General features: G+C 45.8%; 3 protein-coding genes and 1 pseudogene across 6 annotated transcripts in view; 3 read left to right on the top strand and 1 right to left on the bottom strand.

Moving 5' to 3' along the window:
• The window catches only part of arhgef10 (Rho guanine nucleotide exchange factor (GEF) 10), a 57,890-nt gene extending 49,544 nt beyond the window's left edge, over positions 1-8,346 (top strand). For 3 of the 4 annotated variants that reach the window (XM_086275352.1, XM_086275353.1, XM_086275350.1), the window contains 3 exons: positions 5,856-5,978; positions 6,984-7,478; positions 7,562-8,346. In XM_086275352.1, coding sequence (XP_086131478.1) covers positions 5,856-5,978; positions 6,984-7,465 — 605 coding nt within the window. In that variant the 3' untranslated portion in view covers positions 7,466-7,478; positions 7,562-8,346. Of the gene's footprint in view, positions 1-5,855; positions 5,979-6,983; positions 7,486-7,561 lie in introns of all 4 variants that reach the window. The other variant, XM_086275351.1, reaches the window with a different exon arrangement.
• Positions 8,347-10,368: 2,022 nt separating this feature from the next.
• Positions 10,369-14,863, top strand: kbtbd11 (kelch repeat and BTB (POZ) domain containing 11). The gene is made up of 2 exons (XM_086275354.1): positions 10,369-10,870; positions 11,411-14,863. The coding sequence occupies exon 2, from the start codon at positions 11,502-11,504 to the stop codon at positions 13,413-13,415; it is 1,914 nt and encodes a 637-aa protein (XP_086131480.1). The 5' UTR covers positions 10,369-10,870; positions 11,411-11,501; the 3' UTR covers positions 13,416-14,863.
• A 2,312-nt stretch (positions 14,864-17,175) lies between these two features.
• Positions 17,176-21,644, bottom strand: LOC147306599 (uncharacterized; annotated as a pseudogene).
• Positions 17,655-21,648, top strand: part of LOC147306597 (AT-rich interactive domain-containing protein 1B-like) — a 190,671-nt gene continuing 186,677 nt past the window's right edge. Inside the window, exon 1 of the mRNA XM_086275348.1 lies at positions 17,655-17,790. The gene's annotated coding sequence lies outside the window, so the exon portion shown is untranslated. The remainder of the gene's footprint in view (positions 17,791-21,648) is intronic.

The following is a 21,648-nucleotide window of genomic DNA, read 5'->3' as shown; positions in this document are numbered from 1 at the left end:
CATGAAACCACAGAGGAAGCTGGTTGTGGGACAGACGGCAGCACATAAGCGCTTTCATCCTCTGGGCCTCGCCATTAAGAGCCGACTTCCTCTGATAAAAACCCGAGTCTCTGGCCTGTCAGCGAGCATTCAAATCGAGCTCTGCCGGCTTGTGTGGTCGCGACGTCCTTTTAATAAAGCAGTCACACGGAGGAGTTCACCTGTACTCCACTCTGTGTTTCGTGGCAGCATTTATCCCTGCAGGCTGCTGCTGGAGGACGGAGTGAAACCAAGAAATGTGCCGTTTCTGCACAAACTCTATTTGGAACGGTCAGCACGACGGCCGTCAATATTTTTAGACCGAGCGCTCGTTCAGCTGCAATTCTGTCCATCCTGTAATGTTTATTTACAGAGTCGTCATAATGATATCAGCTTATCAGAAAGCAGGAAGTTCATTTTACTGTGAAAGGTCCTAATGCAATTTGGGCTTTTCTGCAGCTCAGAATGCAGGAGTGGAGATGGAATCGGGGCTGACTCGATCAAAGGAGCAGTGTTGAAAGTAGGACTTGCTCTAGGTGGGGTTATTCTCCTCATGTTCAAGCATGTTGGAGCAATTCTGCTGAGTCCCATCTTTGAACGGGAGCTCTTTACGCACGTCTGGCTAATGCGCTGTAATTGCATCATCATTTTCCCTGTAACGTATACTGTAGCTCGTGTTTCTGAAAGAGATTTAAGGTAAGTAGTGGTAGTTTCCACACTGGGAAGCCTGCTCGAGTTCTGGATATTTTAATTTCAATGAGACAGATGAGAGGAGACGCTGCTGGACATAAAGTTTCTCTATAAAACCGTCTGAATATTGGACGAAGTCAGGTTCAGAATCCAGAATTTTCCTGTCAGCAGCCGTAAAATTTCAATTTTTTCTGTTATTTTCATAAACAAAGCGTTCCGTGAACTCTGATATACAGTGGGGCAAAAAAGTATTTAGTCAGCCACCGATTGTGCAAGTTCCCCCACTTAAAATGATGACAGAGGTCAGTAATTTGCACCAGAGGTACACTTCAACTGTGAGAGACAGAATGTGAAAAAAAAATCCATGAATCCACATGGTAGGATTTGTAAAGAATTTATTCGTAAATCAGGGTGGAAAATAAGTATTTGGTCACCTCAAACAAGGAAAATCTCTGGCTCTCACAGACCTGTAACGTCTTCTGTAAGAAACTTTTCTGTCCCCCACTCGTTACCTGTATGAATGGCACCTGTTTGAACTCATCATCTGTATAAAAGACACCTGTCCACAGCCTCAAACAGTCAGACTCCAAACTCCGCCATGGCCAAGACCAAAGAGCTTTCGAAGGACACCAGGAAAAGTATTGTAGACCTGCACCAGACTTGGAAGAGTGAATCTACAATAGGCAAGCAGCTTGGTGTGAAAAAATCAACTGTGGGAGCAATCATCAGAAAATGGAAGACATACAAGACCACTGATAATCTCCCTCGATCTGGGGCTCCATGCAAGATCTCATCCCGTGGGGTCAAAATGATCATGAGAACGGTGAGCAAAGATCCCAGAACCACACGGGGGGACCTGGTGAATGACCTGCAGAGAGCTGGGACCAAAGTAACAAAGGTCACCATCAGTAACACACTACAACGGCAGGGAATCAAATCCCGCAGTGCCAGACGTGTTCCGCTGCTGAAGCCAGTGCATGTCCAGGCCCGTCTGAAGTTTGCCAGAGAGCACATGGATGATACAGCAGAGGATTGGGAGAATGTCATGTGGTCAGATGAAACCAAAGTAGAACTTTTTGGTATAAACTCAACTCGTCGTGTTTGGAGGAAGAAGAATACTGAGTTGCATCCCAAGAACACCATACCTACTGTGAAGCATGGGGGTGGAAACATCATGCTATGGGGCTGTTTTTCTGCCACGGGGACAGGACGACTGATCCGTGTTAAGGACAGAATGAATGGGGCCATGTATCGTGAGATTTTGAGCCAAAACCTCCTTCCATCAGTGAGAACTTTGAAGATGAAACGAGGCTGGGTCTTCCAACATGACAATGATCCAAAACACACCGCCCGGGCAACAAAGGAGTGGCTCCGTAAGAAGCATTTGAAAGTCCTGGAGTGGCCTAGCCAGTCTCCAGACCTCAACCCCATAGAAAATCTGTGGCGGGAGTTGAAAGTCCGTGTTGCTCGGCGACAGCCCCAAAACATCACTGCTCTCGAGAAGATCTGCATGGAGGAATGGGCCAAAATACCAGCTACTGTGTGTGCAAACCTGGTAAAGACCTATAGTAAACGTTTGACCTCTGTTATTGCCAACAAAGGTTATGTTACAAAGTATTGAGTTGTATTTTTCTTTTGAAAATATTTTTATTGAAAAAAGAAAACAGTACTTGCAGTTACCGAAATACAATCAACCTTTCTTAATTTTCCTAATTAACACATATATATATATGAAAAGAAAAACAAAAAAAAACAAAACAAAACGCCCCCCCCCCCCCCCCCCCCCCCCAGTCCCACACAGATCAACACAACCATCAAACATATTAGAGGAATATAACAGTAACAAAAGTAGATTTAAACAGGCAATACCTCTAGACTAGCAAAATAAGAGATAAAGGGTTGCCACTTGTGAAAAAATTTGGCTGTGCAACCTCTCAACGTATATTTAATTTTTTCAAGTTTTAAAAAAAACATGACATCTTTAAGCCACCGGGAAATAGTAGGACACTTAACAGACTTCCAATGCAACAATATTAGACGTCTCGCTAATAGGGATGTGAAGGCTATAATATCCCTTTGTGTGGAATCAAGTGTAAGTGAGCGAGCAGGAATCCCAAATACAGCAATCAAAGGACAAGGATGAAGAGTTACCCCAAGAACAGTTGACATAATAGCAAAATACCTTGTCCAGAAACCTTGTAGCTCAGGGCACAGAAAAAACATGTGGCTAAGGTGACAAGGAGAACCATGGCATTTATCACATTTATTTTCCACTTCTGGATACAATTCAGAAAGTCTAGACTTAGAGAAATGCACCCTGTGTATGACCTTAAATTGAATAAGTCCAAGACGAGCACAGGAGGTGGAAGATCGTACTCTCGCTATAGCCTGTTCCCAAGACTCCTCATGTATTCGAAATCCCAGTTCTTCTTCCCATGTACGCTTAAGCTTAACATTAGAGTGGTTACTAAAAGACAGAATAGCATCATAGAGTTTCGAAATGGTTCCTCTGTGATGAGGAATAAATGATAACGTAGTTTCCCACTGCTGTTCTGGAGGCAAAGAGGGGAAATTTGGGAAACACTTAGCAACAAAATTTCGAATTTGAAAATAGCGAAACAAATGGGTAACAGGGAGATTGTAACGAGAAGACAAGTTGGGAAAACTATCGAAAACACCATTGAGTTGTATTTTTGTTATTGACCAAATACTTATTTTTCACCCTAATTTACGAATAAATTCTTTACAAATCCTACCATGTAGATTCATGGATTTTTTTTTCACATTCTGTCTCTCACAGTTGAAGTGTACCTCTGGTGCAAATTACTGACCTCTGTCATCATTTTAGGTGGGGGAACTTGCACAATCGGTGGCTGACTAAATACTTTTTTGCCCCACTGTATGTAAATGTTCCCTGTAGGAAAATTTCCCAGCTAATCGCTCGCATGGAGGCAATTATTTGTTATATTGCACGTTTTCTGAATTCTGTTTTTTCTTTTTTCATTACAGAAGTCAAATCCTAAAATCTACACTGCATGAACAAAAACCTGTTTTTGCCTGTCATGTCTCCCTGATCTGCTCGGGATTAAACATGTGAGCGGGCAGCTCGGTGCAGAGCTGCACCTCTTAAGTAAACTGGAATGTGAGAAGTAAAAAAGTGAAGGAAATATGGAAAAACCCAGTGAGAAGAGTGAATGGAGTTAGTGCTTGGTGAAAATGAGAGTAATATTTTTAGTAAACGTATCAAAGGGTGGTACTCCATCATGGGAGCAGGCTGCCTGTGATGATGTCTCAGAGGATGGTGGCGACTGGCTGGCTGCCGAGCTGAGGGACTAGCCTGCCTTTGTCTGCCGCTCGGTGACCTAAATAGGCAGCCATGCGTGGCCTATTGGCAGGCAAACATTGGGGGGGGGGGTAAATAACACCTTCAGTTCTTCTCGTTTGTGTGCCACTGTTTTTTTGTTTTGTTTGTTTTGCACAAACTGCTGAATAAAGACGCACATTTCAGATCTGAAAGGCCCGAGTGGACAGGAGAAAACTGTGCAGCTGAACATGAAACAGCTCCTGTTATAACTTGTCTTAATCTGTTCTTCTCTTTGGCAGGATGCTAGACTAGCACTGAAATTAAGGGATTATTTGTGTTGATAAGCTGTAAATGATAACATGTGTGTCCCACATTACCTTCTAGCTAATGGTTTGTGGCCATTTTAAGCCTTTCTATCATCACGTCCTTTGAATGTCTCTGCCAATAGAGAGAAACTGTAATTATGACTTCTCGTTTAGATTCACCACAGGTCTAAAATTAATGTCTCCAGATCTTTGGCTAACAATCACAGACCTACAGACTGATGACTGCAGGTATGAATCAGACCAAACCTGCCTTCAGCATTTCAGGGTGCGCGATAGAAGAAGTTGACGCTGCTGTTACTCACAATGTGCTGATCGGAGTTCTTTCCAGGCTGAAAGGCTGATGCAGGGTGTTTTTGCAGTGTTTGGGATTTACTCCGGCGTCCTGCTGCTGGTTGTCAAGACTAAGTGGCGATCAAAGAAGTGCTCTGGTGAAGGATGAAGGCCAAAGCCTGGTCGTGTTGCCGTTCACTCCGGGTTTATTTTAGTTCACCCTCTGGGTGGGGAACTCCAAATATTATGAAAGAAGGAAGTTGAGCAAGACCCCCAACCGGCAGTCTGCGTGCTTCTGCTAACTCTGGACTCTCATTAGAAGCACATGTGGTAAGACGCAGGCCCAGTACCTGCCCGCATATCTGGCAGGATTCCGGGAAGTGTGGCAGCGTGGAGCGTGCGCCTCATGCGAGGGGTCAGCTCTAGTGGGGAGGGTCAGGCAGATAGACTGGCAGTAATTTTGGCTAAAGGCCCGAGAGGATTACTTTGAGGGAGGAAATTCAAGTCAAGCTGTTGCAGCAGTAATGACTCACGACAGTCTCGCCGCCCACATAGCAGGACTGGAAGAGTGTTTTTACAAAAACCCCAGATCCTTATTACAGTCATAAAAAATATGATAAATATGTCTGACTGCATTCACGGCACCAAGTGGAGATGTTCTGAGATGAGTTCCAGGTTCCACGTAATAAGTCACTTAACAAAGGCGGTGAATTTATTGCTGCTGAAAGGTTAACCGAACAATCGCAGCTTTTAGCCTGCAAAGTGGCCTCACAGCGATGTCTGTGACCGCAGGAAAGGTCGGCTCAGATTGTTCTATTGTAACCGCCCGAAGTTTTCTGAATAGAGGCAGAGCTCCTTCGCTAATTGCTGCATTACGCCTCACTCCTTCTGTTACGTAACACTTTTGTGTTTGTTTGTTTGACTCAAAGCGACTATAATAGTTCACTTACTCTGTTCAAATACTTGAAAAGAGCTGCTTTTATTTAGGCTCCTCTCTACGTTGCCCTGGAGACAAGTGAGCGTTGAACATGATGGCTGCAGAGATTTTGCCTCGTACCTCCCTCCCTGCTTTGCACTGTGGTTTGTTGTTATGCAGCCTGGTAAAGTGACCCTGTGACTGTGCGCTCGGTGTGGGAGGATGCGTTTGCTAAGCTGCGTCTCATTATAAACACCTATCTGTGGTTTTACTCCAGAAAGCATTCATTCATTTAGGTGTGACTAAACTGATGTTTCTGCCTTTTCTGTAGGGAACCAGAGAGTGTCGGTGAGCAGTCTGCTGGTTTGTCATGGTCTGCTGCTGGTAGGGACCAACCTGGGAGTGACTGTAGCGCTCTCTGTCCCCAGGCTGCAGGGCATCCCTAAAGTAACAGGTAACACTCTAACATCACTGCATGGTGGGTGTATGTGGGCAGCTGTTTGGACCTGTAGTGCACTGACTACAAAAGTTACATTGTGCAACTTTTGTCCTCATTTCTGCTGTGAGACATTAAAGGTGCAGTAATAGACCAACACTATAGTCCCAAAATGATTCAGTCAACCATTCAAGTTACTGAATTCAGGTGTTCCAGTCAATTCAATGGCACAGGTGTATAATCCAGTCATGAACTTTCCTCACCACTAAATGTTCCAGAGTCAGCTGTTAGTGGGATTATAGCAGACCTCCGAAGTTCATGTGGCCTTCATATTAGCTCAGGAACAGTGTTTCCATGGTGACCAAGACTTACATCACCAAGCGCAATGAAAGCATCGGATGCAGTGGAGTAAAGCACCGGATTCTAGAGCAGAGGAGACGTTTTCTCAAAGTGACGAATCACGCTTCTCCATCTGACAATCCAATGGACGAGTCTGTGTTTGAGGGTTGCCAGGGCAACGGTACTCATCTGACTGCACTGTGCCAAGTGTAGAGTTTGGTGGGGGGGGGGGTTTCTAGCAGTGGGGCTCTGCCCCTTCGATCCAGTGAAAGGAACCCTTAATGCTTCAGCATACAAAGACACTTTGGACAACTGCATCCTCCCAACTTTGTGGGAGCAGTTTGGGGATGGCACGACTGCACACCAGTGCACAAAACGAGGTCCATAAAGACATGGACGAGTTTGGTGTGGATGAACTTGACTGGGCCCACACAGGGTCCTGATAGAACGACTTTGGGATGAATTAGAAATTTTAAAAAATCCCATAAACACTCCCCAACCTTGTGGAAAGCCTTCCTAGAAGAGTTGAAGCTGTTACAGCTACAAAGGTTGGTTTGACATCACATTTAGAACGGGGTGTCACTCAGGTTCATAGTGTACTGTGGAGTGTACCTGCATCTATGATAAACAACATGTCCAGGTTCAAGTCTGAGATTAACTTTGAATGTTCGTGCCCGTTCTTAGGTCGGGGCATGGTGTCCTTACATGCTCACAGCGGACCGGTGAAGTTCCTCACCGCCGCCGCTGCAGTGTGTAACCAGCCGTCAGGCCCACTGCAGCCTGCAGAGTCAAAGGATGTGGAGAGCACCCAGCCTCCATCAGACTCAGCCCCGACCCCCTCGCAGGGACGAGGGGTGTGGCTGGGAGAGGCGGGCTGCACTGCCATGGCTCTCCAGGACTCCCTGTCCTCCTCGTCCTGTGGCTCGCTGGCTCCATCCCAGGGTTCGTTGGAGCACGGGCCTGAGGACGGGGCCCTTTATGATGTGCTCCACGACCCGGCCCATCACCAGAGAGGCCGCCGCTCAAGTAAGGTGGATGTCAGCTCTCTCTTGGTGGTCTCTGGAGGTCTGGGACACCGCAGGGTCAACAAGAAGACCAAGCAGTCTCGCCATGAGGACACCACCTCTACCATCATGATCTGGCAGATCCCCTTACTCAACATGTGACTCCAGCACCAAGGTGGGAGGTTAGCATTAGTCATCAGCAGGTAATGTCTACATGAAGTATAGAAAACCTTACATGTACCTTTTTGTTTTCCTCAGGTGAATCCAGAAGTGCTGCACACAACAAGGTCTACTGTTAACACTTGACAGAATATTTGGGATCAATCAAAGCAACTAAGTGTCTTATTTAAACTGGAACGGGACAAAGATCCGAAAAACCAGGAGGAAATGACAGCTACCGAAGGTCGTACTGAGGACGGACCTGTAACAGAAACAGTCTCTGTTGCTACCGAGTGTTGGACGTTGCTCTGTAACCTAGCTAACACATTTCAGTGCTCTCCAGTGTTTCAGGTCCAACGTCTGGATCTGCAGTATTTAAATCAGTGTTGAAAAGAAATTAGGAGATAACAAGCGGCGGTCCAGACTGCTTGAAGACGCACGAGGTATCTGCTGTCACGTGAACATTTGTTGTAAGGTTAGAGCTGGTGTGTGTGTGTGTGTGTGTGTGTGTGTGTGTGTGTGTGTGTGTGTGTGTGTGTGTGTGTCCGTGTCCTTATGGAAACGATTTCCTCTTGTACCATCTCTGATGCTCAGACTATTATGTTAACAGAGAAAAGGGATTTTTAAAAAGGTAAACTTCAGATGAATAAAGAGTTTGTGAAGGCCTGATGAGGATCCCTGCTGGCCAGGTTTCTGTTCTTAAAGGGAGGAAAGACTTGCTGCCAACACCACAGATTTTCTTCTTTTTGTTTTTTACCCTAATTCACTTTTTTCTGGCATAACAATGTTTTAAGAAAATATATATAAAAGATTTATACTTTTCTCGTGCCTTTTATGTAATTATGTTTATTAACAAATCTATAAACGTTGTTTTATTGAGTAAACTTTTTTCCTTTGAAGTTTAGTGGAGATTTGTCACTTGTTCAGGTTTACAGAGGAGCACACTAACACACAGGCGGTCACATGGTGGTGAAGACATACAGTGTGCGAGACGACTCGGAGACGATCAGAGAGGGCCAAAGGGTGTCGGCGTGCCTCTGTGCTCGACTCTAACCTTGCACTGCGCTGTGATTGTGTGCAGCTATCGGTACATGCCAGGACTAGCAATGTGCCTGAGGGGCGGCAGGAACTGAGCCTGATGCAGCTCTTCCGGGATTTCTCCTGCTGCGGAGCAGAGAGGGTCAAGGCACTTTCTCTCATAACGCCCACGTCCACCATTGCACAACCAGGTTTCACTATGAGTTCTAACAAAAATAGACATTTGGACATGTTCCCACAATCCTCAGCACCTGATTGCTAATACTGATCTGAGTTTTCTGGGTAGTATCTTATATGCTGCACCTACAGAATGTTGCATTAACTAGAAGTCAAACACAGATGATCTCATTGTAAGTAACCCAGTTATCAGGCTGTCTGACAGCTCTGCAACGGGAAGTCTTTTGTTTTCCGTCTGACCCTGAGGTTTCCATGGAGACGCTCATTTCATGTGCTTGTATCAGTCCTCGGCGAGGCTTTGTTCTGAAAATATCTGGCATTAAAACTCCCAGCTGAATGCCCTCTAATCTCACAGGGTTGATATTTGTTTGATGCCCTCGCCGTGGCTTCCCTCTATTTTTATATCTGAAGGTCAGTTGTTAAGACATGCAGCCTCCGTGGAGGAGAGGTCACAGACCCACGCTGCTGCTGCTCTGTGAGGCTGTCTTCTTTTAAACAAAAACATGAAATATTATACGGTTTGACTAAAAAGACCTTTATATATATATGAGCAAAGATGGAAGATATTCAAAGAATACTGTAACAGTGCAGTGCTTTAGCGACCAATATAAAAGCCCGTTCAGGAAGAAGTAAATGCTCCTTTCTCCATGTTAAAAGCTTGTAACTGAAACATCTTCAAACACTGTTATCTCTGAGTCTTTTCCTCGCAGTATGAAGCACCTTGAGATCAGTTGTAAACTGTGTTACATAAATGTAATGGGACTGAACTGATCTGACAGAGCTCTGTCATTTTGTATAGATGAGCTCAGAGAGCATGGCTCATTCACCTGCCTGTATATGTTCTGCCACGTGCACACTGCAGGGTTTGAGTGGGAACATAATGAGAAGTCGGGAATTAATCAAGCTGAACATTCAAACGCTGAAATTCATCTTTCTGTTCAGGATTGCAAATGAATAACTGTAGTTATCAATAAATATAAAGCAATAATTATGTTCTAGCATTAAAAATATCATTTTGATTAGAGAGCTTGTGCATACTGGTGGATTAGCCCAAACAGAAACATGAGACATGACTTTGGTAATTACCAGTGCTGTTGATTCGGGGCAGATGTGGCATAAACACAGTGTAAGAAATCTGTACTGTACTGTATCTCATGCAGCGAAAGCCTCTTGGATTTGTTTTCACATTTTTTGATGTTAGCGGTCATTCCGTTGACAGGTTGGTGAATGCTTTGAATATATTTTCAGTGTTTTAGTTTTAAAGACGCTCAGCTGTGAGCTGCATCTCTGATGTGGAATGATGCCATGCTTTGGCTACCCGGGATGAGCCCAGCCATCCAGGACCTCTACGGGCTTTTTCCTCCATACGTCTTAGTGTGGGGACGTCACGGCTGACCCTCTGCAGGTTGTACCCACTGTCACAAAGTTTTCGCAGATCTCATTATTTCTGTATTATCACATATGAATTATACCGAAGCGGTCTTTTTAGTAGGGGTGTGTGTGTGTGTGTGTGTGTGTGTGTGTGTGTGTGTGTGTGTGTGTGTGTGTGTGTGTGATGCTTATATGAGCTTACAGATGTTACATGCACATGGACTTATATTTGACCCCCCGCGGTCCCCCCTCACACGGATCATGTGCAGGAATGCTGTGTCCAGCGCGCGCGCACAGCAGATGGAGGCACGCGCCGTTGAGTGTGGGGTTAACGCCGACCGATGAGGGCGTGGTCTGGGTCAATAATAACCACCTCGCTCCAGCCAGCTGTTCCTCAAATAAATAAAGACAACAAAAATCAACATCCGGAGTGCTCGTGGAGGTGGGAGCCTATCACTGCGGTCCTCTGCTCCAGCTTGGACGCGCGCATCGGCTCTCCGCACTTTCCACCGGAGGAAATTACACGTCCACGGCTGATCTGAAGGAGGTGTGACTTGAGATGACTGTTTGATCGTCCCCCTGCCTCGCCTCCGCCGCGGAGCTCCGGCACATTTTACAGGATGAGCGGATGAAACGGCAGCCCGGAGTGTCCGGAGGTAGAAATAAAGGTGACCGTGAATCGGAATCGACCGTGAGGTGAACTCGTCCCGGGAAGCTCAGGCTCGCAGCTTCATCGGGACTGTCTTACGTAACTGAGCTTTGTGCAGGGACGAGCAGGGAAAGCGCTGGTGTCGAGCTGTTGATCACAGCCAGAAAACGAAGGTAGGTCGCAGTTTACCGAGAACGCGCAAAAATCCATGCTTTGATTTCACATTGTGTTGCAATTACACGAAAACGCTTTAAATCCGACTCAGTTCTAATGAATGAGCAGCTATGGCTCGTTCGAGCGACGTTATCCTTGAAGGAAACAAACAGGAGTTTTGGACACAATTCCAAAAATCAACGTTTTCCTTCCTATTAAACATTATTCCATCGGAGTGCCACCATATGCGCATGCGTTCTGCATGTGTACAGATTACCACATAGAGAGGACAGGGTGATTATTGCAGTGGGCAGTTTGCAGAAGCTGCATGTCGGGATTACTTGTGTTTCTTTGTTGAGCTGCAGATGTTGCTCAAAGGCTGTGCGTGATGGCAAATCATTACTGGCAGCAAAAGTCTTTTTCCTTCAAATGTTTTCAAGATATTCGAGAAAGGGCGCCCCTTAGAGAGCGAGAAAGTCTTTGCAGCTTCCAGACGGGTTCTTTTTGTTCTAGTCCACTGGATGTTGATTGAATTCCCTCTTTGTTTTCTCCAACTGTAGGTGAAGAGAGAGGAATCCCCTCACAGCTTTGTCCGTCCGCTCAGCATGATCAGTGAGAACGCTGTCTCCCATCACCAGTGAGTACATTGAGATGACTGAGGGCCACAGGCAGGGAGGAGGGGCTGTCACTGTGGAGGCTGATGCCATTCTCCACACGGCGAACTCGGACTTTATCACGCTTACTGACAAAAACAGGAATTTATGTCCAGGGTTCGTCCAGGGATTCCTGCAAGATGAGCCCGGCTTCAGCCCTCCTCCAGGGTTTGAAAAGGAATACCTGCTGGATGGAAGCCTGATGGAGAATAACCACACTGATAACCAGAAAGGTGGCAGCTCGTACATCTCGAGTGCTGATCGGTTTTACCTTTCAGGTGACAAGGAAAGTCCAGAAGCCCCACCTCACACTGGCTCCAATCACATTGCTGGCATGCAGCAAAACTGTGCAGGTGGCGAAATCCCCAACGGCGCCCGAGCTAAAGTGTCCTACAGTGCAGATTCCTCCATACACCTGCCCAGCCAGGCCCAACAGGAAGCCGATCAGCCGGCTCTAAAATCAATCCTGGCGCACAGGGACGGCAGCCAGGAAGCTGGAAACACACAGCCCCACAGTGAGCCCGACTTAGTCATAGAGGTAGGTGGGCAGACGATCAACGCTCACAGGTCTGTCCTAGCTGAGAAGAGTGACTACTTCAAAGCACGGCTGTCACGCAACATCCTGAAAGTGAAGGGTATCAGTTATAAGACTTTGTCCACGTTGATAGACTATGTGTACACTTCAAACATCAGTGTTAGCAAAGACAATGTAGTCGATGTCATCACGGGGGCTAAAATCCTGCAGATCCCCTGTGCCGTCCAGGCAGCTATGGACTCCATGTCTGAACAAATCACGGCGGAGAACTGCTACGAGATCCTCACCATCGCCAAGAAGCAGCGGCTGAGTGAACTGAAGGAGACCGCCTACGGATTCATGAGCGACAACTTCCTCCAGGTCCTCAAAGACCCCGCCGCGTACGGGCGTTTGACGGGATCCGAGAGGGATCTGATTCTGAAGAAGAGAATGGAGGGGAGGAAGACTCTGATGGTTGCAGAGATAAACGACGTGTTCGACAGAGTTGGGAGCCGGCCGCCGAGTCGCTGTGGCAGCCGGCCACAGAGCCCCTTGTCGGTGGGGTCTTTGGAGGAGAACCATATGATTTACCACTTTAACGAGACAGCAAATGACTGGAGACCTTTGACTGCCATGCCCGAGGACGTAAATACTAAAGGCTGTGGGATCTGCACCATGTATAACTACCTGTTTGTGGCCGGGGGAATAAAGGGCTACGGGGACAAAGGCAAGGTTTCAGACAAGGTCTTCTGTTACAACCCTATAACCAACCGCTGGGCCGAGGTCAGACCTCTGAACCAGGCCCGTGCCCAGCTAAAGCTCCTATCTATGGATGGCTATCTGTATGCCATTGGAGGGGAATGTTTGTTTACGGTGGAAAAGTACGACCCTCGAATGGACCGCTGGACGACAGTAGCCCCCTTGCCCAAGGGAGCCTTTGCAGTGGCCCACGAGGCGACCACCTGCAGTGGAGAAATTTACGTATCGGGCGGCTCTCTTTTCTACCGCCTCCTCAAGTACGACCCTAAGAGAGACGAGTGGCAGGAGTGCCCCTACAACAACAGCAGGAAGAAGTCCACCGACATGGTGGCGCTGAAAAGCTTCATCTACCGCTTTGACGTCAGCCGCGAGCAGGGGATCAACGTCTTCAAGTACAACACCATCGTGAAAATGTGGCACGACTGCATGTCGCAGAGGCTCGGGAGTCACTTACCCTTCAGGTGTGCCGTCATCGGGAACTGCATCTACTGCGTGAACAAAAGCCAGACTCTCCAGTTTGTAGTGGAGGAGGAGAACGCCTACTTTGTTGAGGAGACGCTGAGGGCACCTCTGGAGGCGAAAGGCGTTCTTTTTCCGTTTGTTCTCACTTTGCCCGAAAAGCCTGAAAGAGTTGCGTAGCGTGTCTGTGCGTGTGTTTGTGTGTGTGTGTGTGTGTGAGAGAGAGAGAGAGAGAATAACACAATAAATGTGTCATAGTAAGCCTGCAATAAGCAGAAGACCTTATGTACACTCTTCAATGTCAGCTTCCTATCTCAGTGTCTCATTGCCTGCTTGCAATCGAATGTGTGTATTTGCATGGCGCAGTAATGCATCTGCAGGGTCGAGCCTTAAAAACAAACCTTTTTTTTAATGTTGAACGAATGCAACGATATTAGTTTCTGCAGATAATGACACGATGAAAGTGATTAATTTGTGCGCTAATATTTTGTTTGGTGACTTTTTTGTAGTTTTAGATATTACTGTATTAACTAGCTGACCTGTGACTGGTAACATAAGCGAGTGTTTTATTGATGGAAGCTGTTCTAGTGCGCTTTATGAACGACACACACAGGTTCTATGCAACGAGTGCTTCTGCTGTAATGCTGTTTGTAGTTATTGTGAGTGGAATCTGGAAGAAGTGTAGTTCTCTTCAAACACCAAGTTTTCGAAACCACCCCAATAAGGTCCCCGCCACACTAAAGCTAAAGCTTTATATTTATAAATCAGAAATTGAAGCCATTATGATCAAATATGTATAAATTATATGTATCTATTTTGCATATGGTGCATACTCTACATTTAGCCAAAGATAACTACCCCGTCAGGCTCTATTAAAACCAACACACTAACTTTTCTTTTTTTGTTTTTCTTTTTTTTTTTTAAAGGATTTCACTACTTTTGTCACTACAGGAAAAACCTAAAGCAATAGCATTCCTGCACAGCACACAGGCCTGTGGTTTGCTGCTCACAGGCAGGTTCAGGAAAGTTTAAGGATGCAGGTTACTCCCCGTGCACAAAGACCCTCTGCTACAGGTTTGTATTCACATGCCAGCTGATTACTTTAATTCATGCTTAGCTTTCAGGTCAAAGGTCAGATCTGACACTACATTGCCTTCAGTCAGTCTAGTAAAAAGGAGATCCTGACGATTCTGCACCAACGCTAATAAGCCATGTTGTTCTTGCATCTGTGCACGTGAATACACACGCTACTCTTCTTTTGGACATTTTACAGCATTCGTGGTTGCTTCAGTAACACAGTGGGTGTTTTGTACGGAAGCCAGTGCTGATATATTCCTAAAATCGAACTGCTTTTGATAATGTTTGTAGAAGTGTCTCTGAGCAATCAGTGCGACTCAGACAAAAATGGATGTGGTCTTGATATTTGGACGGCTGGAACCTGTAGATTTTGTGAATTTATGTGGGGCGTTTGGTAGTTAGAATCTGCTGCTGTGATGATCGGTGAATTAATGCAACACAAGGCAACGGCTTCCTGTTCATGGCATTTGGAGTGGGCTGAGAAACGAGCTGTGGGATAATGTATATCAGAACTAAGTGCTTCAAATAAAATATTTTATGTCTGAAACTGATCTGGTGTTTTGAATATGTTTCTGTGGTGATGGGGAAGGGCGCCAGCCTTCTGGTTAATCTGCCATGGAGCTACACTGCCATCTTGTGGACACTGCTGTAATAGCACCAAATCTATGACCTTTAGAGCAGTGGTGGGGAACAGTTCTGCAGGTTTTAGATAAAACCATGGTCAACACAAATTGGATTAGTTCATTACCAGGCCTCTGGAGAACTTGAAGATATGTTGAGGAGGTCATTTAACCATTTGAATCAGCTGTGTTGGATCAAGGACGCATCTAAAACCCCCACCCCGGCCTTACAGGAAACCCTGTGTTATTATTTTAGGCTTATATAAATGTATCTAAATTTCCATCACCTTCAGATTTCATCATAATTCAGTTATTACTGAACGACCTACAAACTTAATTCTCAATATAACAGGAAGTGTTGAATATATTTATGACAATTTACCATCTTTTTATATTATTAAACCTTATCAAGAGTTTTTCCATGTTAATATTGTTATTAAACAAAGCAACAGTGATATGCCTGTTTGTATTCACGAGTATTAAAAAAAACACTGATGCAGTGTGTGTATAATTTTAATGTCATATAAATAATCTGTGGTCAGGATCCAGTTTAAATTTTCTGACTTGTTTTTAAGAGTCTCCACAGTTTGGTTCTCCTTTACCTGACAACCCGACGATCCTACCCGAGCCTGAGGTCTGCGAACTGGCTGCTCTTAGATATTTGTAGATCCAGGCTTGAAAGCAGAGGTGATCGAGCCTTTTCAGTGGTGGCTCCCAATCTTACCTGTTCACATCAGAGCCCTCCAGTCTTTCACTCACTTTAAAACACTAGCTGAGTGGACTGTCTTGGCTGTTATTATGCAAACGTAGTCTTTAAAATTGTTTTATTTGAGTTTTATTGTTTATGTAGTGACAGTTATATATATAGTGTATATTTGCTAGTGTATATTTTGGTCAACATAGGTTATTTAAAATGCGCTACAGAAATAACTCTGACTGGACTCGACTTACAGGACACATAGAATTTGCTTCTGTGGTTTGGGGGGTTTTGTCAAAGTTGATGAAATTACGAATCCAGAAAAGTACCAGCAGATTGTGATCCACCATGCAGGTAACCCCTGCACAGCATAGCAATGATCCCAAACACACTGCTGATGCAATAAAAACATTGCCGAACAGGAAAACACGGAATGGAAAAGCAGTGTACATCCAGAGAGGAGCTTGAGATTAGTCCGGGGAGCTAGTCGAGATGACTGCTTAAAGAAATCTACCTAAGATGGTTCAGGCTGCGCTGAAGAATAAAGGTGGTCATAGAATATTTCAAAGCTGTTAGAAATGCAGAAACGTCATGCATGTTTTCCCATGTTTCACTAAATCACTGCAACTATTTCAGATTTTTCTACCAAAATGTGAAGAAACGAGGGATGACTGAAGACTTCTCCACATCACTGAAACCATAAGAGCAATTAAAAATTAAATAATAAAAAATAACAGGAAGAGGAAATGCCTCTACGTGGTGGGAACAACCCGAATGAGCTGATGATAATTTACCAACTGCTCGCAGCAGATGGCCCCGCCCCTTCCTGAGCCTGGTTCTGCCGGAGGTTTCTTCCTGTTAAAGGTTTTTCCTTCCCACTGTCACCAAAATGCTTGCTCATAGGGGGTCATCTGATTGTTGGGTTTTTCTGTGTGTATTATTGTAGGGTCGACCTTACAGTATAAAGCGCCTTGAGGTGACTGTTCTTGTGATTTGGCGCTGTGTAAATAAAACTGAATTGAATAAAACATTTTACTCGTGAAATGAGGGGACATTTTATCATTCTACATAAAATATTATGAAACAGATGAAATACAATACAGTACACATATACTGCATCAATAAACACAGCTTACAAGTTACAGTGTACTGTGGTCCACTTAAAACTCCAAACAGCACCAGCATGTGGACATGTGCTGAGAAAAGCTCAAATCAAAATCCAATTATCTGGTACATTTATAGATATACCAATGCATGTCTGGAGGTGTGTCTCCTGTGCCCAGCCTGTCCCTGTAGATCAGGAGTGGGGACCTCCAGGCCTCGTGGACCGGTGTCCTGCAGGTTTTAGATCTCACCCTGGATCAGCACACCTGGCACAAATGATCAGTTCATTAGCAGGCCTCTGGAGAACTTCAAGACATGTTGAGGAGGTCATTTAGCACTTTAAATCAGCTGTGCTGGATCAAGGACACATCTAAAACCTGCCAGACACCAGCCTTCGAGGCCTGGAGTCCACCTGCTGTAGGGCCTGGTTCCATTGGAAGTCTTATCCTGCTGAAATTGAGTTCTTCCTCGCCGATATCGCCAGTTGCTGCTTGTGTTTTTGTTGTGTCAGAGCAACCTGTAACGTGGTTTAAGAGCATGAACCAAAGGACGTCACCGCTGTGTTACTTCCACATGAATCAAAGCAGGGTCATCAGTAACATAAATGGGTCAAAGACATGTTGTTTATATGCACAATCAACAAAACAACAATAATTTTTTGCCTTCATTTATATAAATGAAATCCAGAGTTTGGGTGGGAGTAAATAAATATTTTATGCATTTAAATTTTATCTGTGGCGAAATATTGGTGATTGTTCTGTTTTTTTGGCATTTTAATAATTTCTTTCATAATGTTTTTCCATATTTTGGATGAAATTGGTTCACATTTCTCTTGAAATTCGCTCTGTCGGCACTGGAGGGCAGTGTGAGCCTGATGAAAACCAAGCTTTTTCCTGCCGTGCCTGAGCTGCTGCTGGACTGTCACAGCTACTTTACAAGCAGGTTGGGCTGCAGCCAGAACAAGTAGCCCCTCATGTGTAGTTCACTTAAAATTGGATTTACCAACAATGCATAAGAAACCTACAATTAGATACTATCATCTGGAAGGCTCAAACAGGTTCGGCACGACTACTTACTTATATAAGAAAATCCTGCATTACCTGTGGGCCTGCTCCACCTTTAGGGCGGAACCGTGTCAGAAATGTAATAATGTGGTTAGAGAACCGGCTGATGCGTCGTTTGGGCTGTTGGTTGCTAAAACCTCTAATACCAAATGACGTTTGGCTCATTTATTGTCTCATCTGAGTTAACTGCGCAACGAATAGATGTTAGTTTCAGGGCTATAATAAAGCTGGTCTGAGAGGGAACTAGATGTTCTTCAGGGATCTGTTCCCAAGCTTTAGAAAATCTAGTTCATGACAGAGAGATAAAAAAAAAAAAAAAGAATAATTTATATAAATGTATAGCTTCATAGTTACACAATTAAAATCATCTGCAACTCAGCAAAAATGTAAGTTGTTACTTCAGTTTATTTTTTAAACGTATTTTTACAGAACGCTATTATTTTTATTAATTCCTGTTTCAATGTAGCATTACTTTGGAGATCATCCCTGGCTACTGGCTAATGTAGCTAATAAACAGTGTTTGCTAGGTTCAGGGCTGTCATAGACTGATTACTTAAAGGTTAACATTAACTTTGCTTTAACAGCTTGTAATCGGTCAAAATGCTAGTTACACTTCATTAGGTGCATCTGTTCAACGGCTCTTCGTGTTCAGCCATGCAGACATGGTCACAACAAGCTGCCGAAGTCCAAATGGAGCCTCAGCTTGGAGAGGAAGGGCCTGAGTATTTTAAAAACTGCTGATCTGCTGGGATTTTCTCACACAACCAGAGAACTGAGAATGACCCGCTGTCTCAGGGAAGGACAGCAAACTAAGGCTACAGTTCACATGGACATTGCTTTCAGATGCTTGATTTCTGCTGCAACTTTCAGAGGGTAGGTTCAGATGTTGGTGTAAATACCATGAAAGAATGGCTCCATCCTGCCTTGTATCAGCAGTTCAGGCTGCTGGTGGTGTGAAGGTGTGGGGGATATTTCCTTGGCACACTTAGGGCCTCTTAGTACCAACTGAGCATCGTTTAAACACCATGGCTTTATAACCACAGTACTTATCTTCTCTTAGTAGCATAACGTGCCATGTCACAAAGCTCAGACTGTTTCAAAATGGTTTCTTGAACATGACAATGAGTTCAGTGTACCCTAATGGCTTCCACTACAACCAGATATCAGTCGAATTAAGCACCTTTGGGATGCAGTGGAACGAGAGAGATTCTCATCATGGATGCAGGCGACAAATCTGCAGCAGCTGTGTGAAGCTCTCTGTCAATATGGACCAAAATCTCAGAGGAATGTTTCCAGCAGCCTGTTGAATCTGTACCATAAACAATTACAGCAGGTCTGAAGGCAAAAAGTCCAACCTGGTACCAGCAAGGTGTAACTAATGAAGTGGCTGGTTAGACTATGTCATGGTCCTGAGTTCTGCTTCATGTTTTCACTGTAGTGTTAAGTTTTTTGGAAAAGGGTTATATTTTAGCTTTATTGTCTAAAACTTTTGAATTTTAAATTAAAAATGATGATGTTCTTTGGATTTAGGCAACGCAGTGGTTAGCACTGCTGCCTCACAACAAGAACGCTTTGAATCCACCTGTGTTATCCCTGGATGAACGACCTGTCTGGGGTGTAACCCGCCTCCCCATCTCCCCCAACTCTTACCTGTGCTTACCTGAGACAGTGTGTCATTCTCAGTTCTCTGGTTGTGGATACATGGAAAAGGAGGAAGGAGGGATGGACAGATGGATAAATGGTAAATGGCCTGTATTTATATAGCGCTTTACTAGTCCCTAAGGACCCCAAAGCGCTTTACATATCCAGTCATCCACCCATTCACACACTGGTGATGACAAGCTACATTGTAGCCACAGCCACCCTGGGGCGCACTGACAGAGGCGAGGCTGCCGGACACTGGCGCCACCAGGCCCTCTGACCACCACCAGTAGGCAACGGGTGAAGTGTCTTGCCCAAGGACACAACGACCGAGACTGTCCAAGCCGGGGCTCGAACCGGCAACCTTCCGATTACAAGGCGAACTCCTAACTCTTGAGCCACGATCGGATGGACGGACAGACAAACAGACGATGGGTGGACAGATGGACAGACGGATGGACTGATGGATGATTTGACGGATGAATGGACAGACGGACGGACGTACAGACGATGAATGGATGGATGGATGGATGGATGGATGGATGGACGGATGGACGATGCATGGATGGATGGACGGACGGACGGACGGACGGACGATGCATGGATGGATGGACGGACGGACGGACGGACGGACGATGCATGGATGGACGGACGGACGGACGATGCATGGATGGATGGACGGACAGACGGACAGACGATGGATGGATGAATGGATGGACAGACGGACAGACAGATGATGGATGGATGAATGGATGGACAGACGGACAGACAGATGATGGATGGATGGATGGACAGATGGACGGACAGACGATGGATGGATGACTGGACAGATGGACGGACAGACGATGGATGGATGGCTGGATAGATGGATGGATGGACTGATGGACAGACGATGGATGGATGGATGGAAAGACGGACAGACAATGATGGATGGACAGATGGATGGATGGACAGACAGATGATGGATGGATGGACAGACGGACGAACGTACAGACGATGAATGGATGGATGAATGAATGGATGGACAGACGGACGGACAGACGATGGATGGACAGACGGACAGACGGACAATGATGGATGGACTGATGGATGGATGGACAGACAGATGATGGATGGATGGACGGATGGATGGATGGATTGACGGATGAACAGACAGGCGATGGACGGACGGACTGACGGACGGACAGACGATGGATGATGGACGGACTGACGGATGGGTGGACTGACAGACGATGGACAGACGGACGGACAGACGATGGATGGATGGATGGACGGACTGATGGACGGACAGACGATGGATGGATGGACTGACGGATGGATGGATGGACAATGGATGGATGGACTGACGGATGGATGGATGGACGATGGATGGACAGACAGACAGATGATGGATGGATGGACAGATGGATGGATTGACGGATGAACAGACAGGTGATGGACGGACGGACAGACGATGGACGGACAGACAGACGATGGACGGACGGACAGACGATGGATGGATGGACGGACTGACGGATGGGTGGACGGACAGACGATGGACAGACGGACGGACAGACGATGGATGGATGGATGGATAGATGGATGGATGGACTGATGGACAGACGATGGATGGATGGATGGATGGACGGACAGACAATGATGGATGGATGGATGGATGGATGGACAGACGGGCGGATGGACAATGATGGATGGATGGATGGATGGATGGATGGATGGACAGACGGGCGGATGGACAATGATGGATGGATGGATGGATGGATGGATGGACAGACGGACGGACAGACGATGGATGGACAGACGGACAGACGGACAATGATGGATGGACTGATGGATGGATGGACAGACAGATGATGGATGGATGGACGGATGGATGGATGGATTGACGGATGAACAGACAGGCGATGGACGGACGGACTGACGGACGGACAGACGATGGATGATGGACGGACTGACGGATGGGTGGACTGACAGACGATGGACAGACGGACGGACAGACGATGGATGGATGGATGGACGGACTGATGGACGGACAGACGATGGATGGATGGACTGACGGATGGATGGATGGACAATGGATGGATGGACTGACGGATGGATGGATGGACGATGGATGGACAGACAGACAGATGATGGATGGATGGACAGATGGATGGATTGACGGATGAACAGACAGGTGATGGACGGACGGACAGACGATGGACGGACAGACA

This window comes from Aulonocara sp. 'chitande type north' Nkhata Bay, linkage group LG19, assembly GCF_057382095.1.
Source record: "Aulonocara sp. 'chitande type north' Nkhata Bay isolate Kocher_YH1m ecotype deep benthic linkage group LG19, A_spYH_male_GT1.1, whole genome shotgun sequence".
In the NCBI taxonomy this organism is placed as follows: domain Eukaryota; kingdom Metazoa; phylum Chordata; class Actinopteri; order Cichliformes; family Cichlidae; genus Aulonocara; species Aulonocara sp. 'chitande type north' Nkhata Bay.
This window is presented reverse-complemented; position numbering and strand designations above follow the sequence as displayed.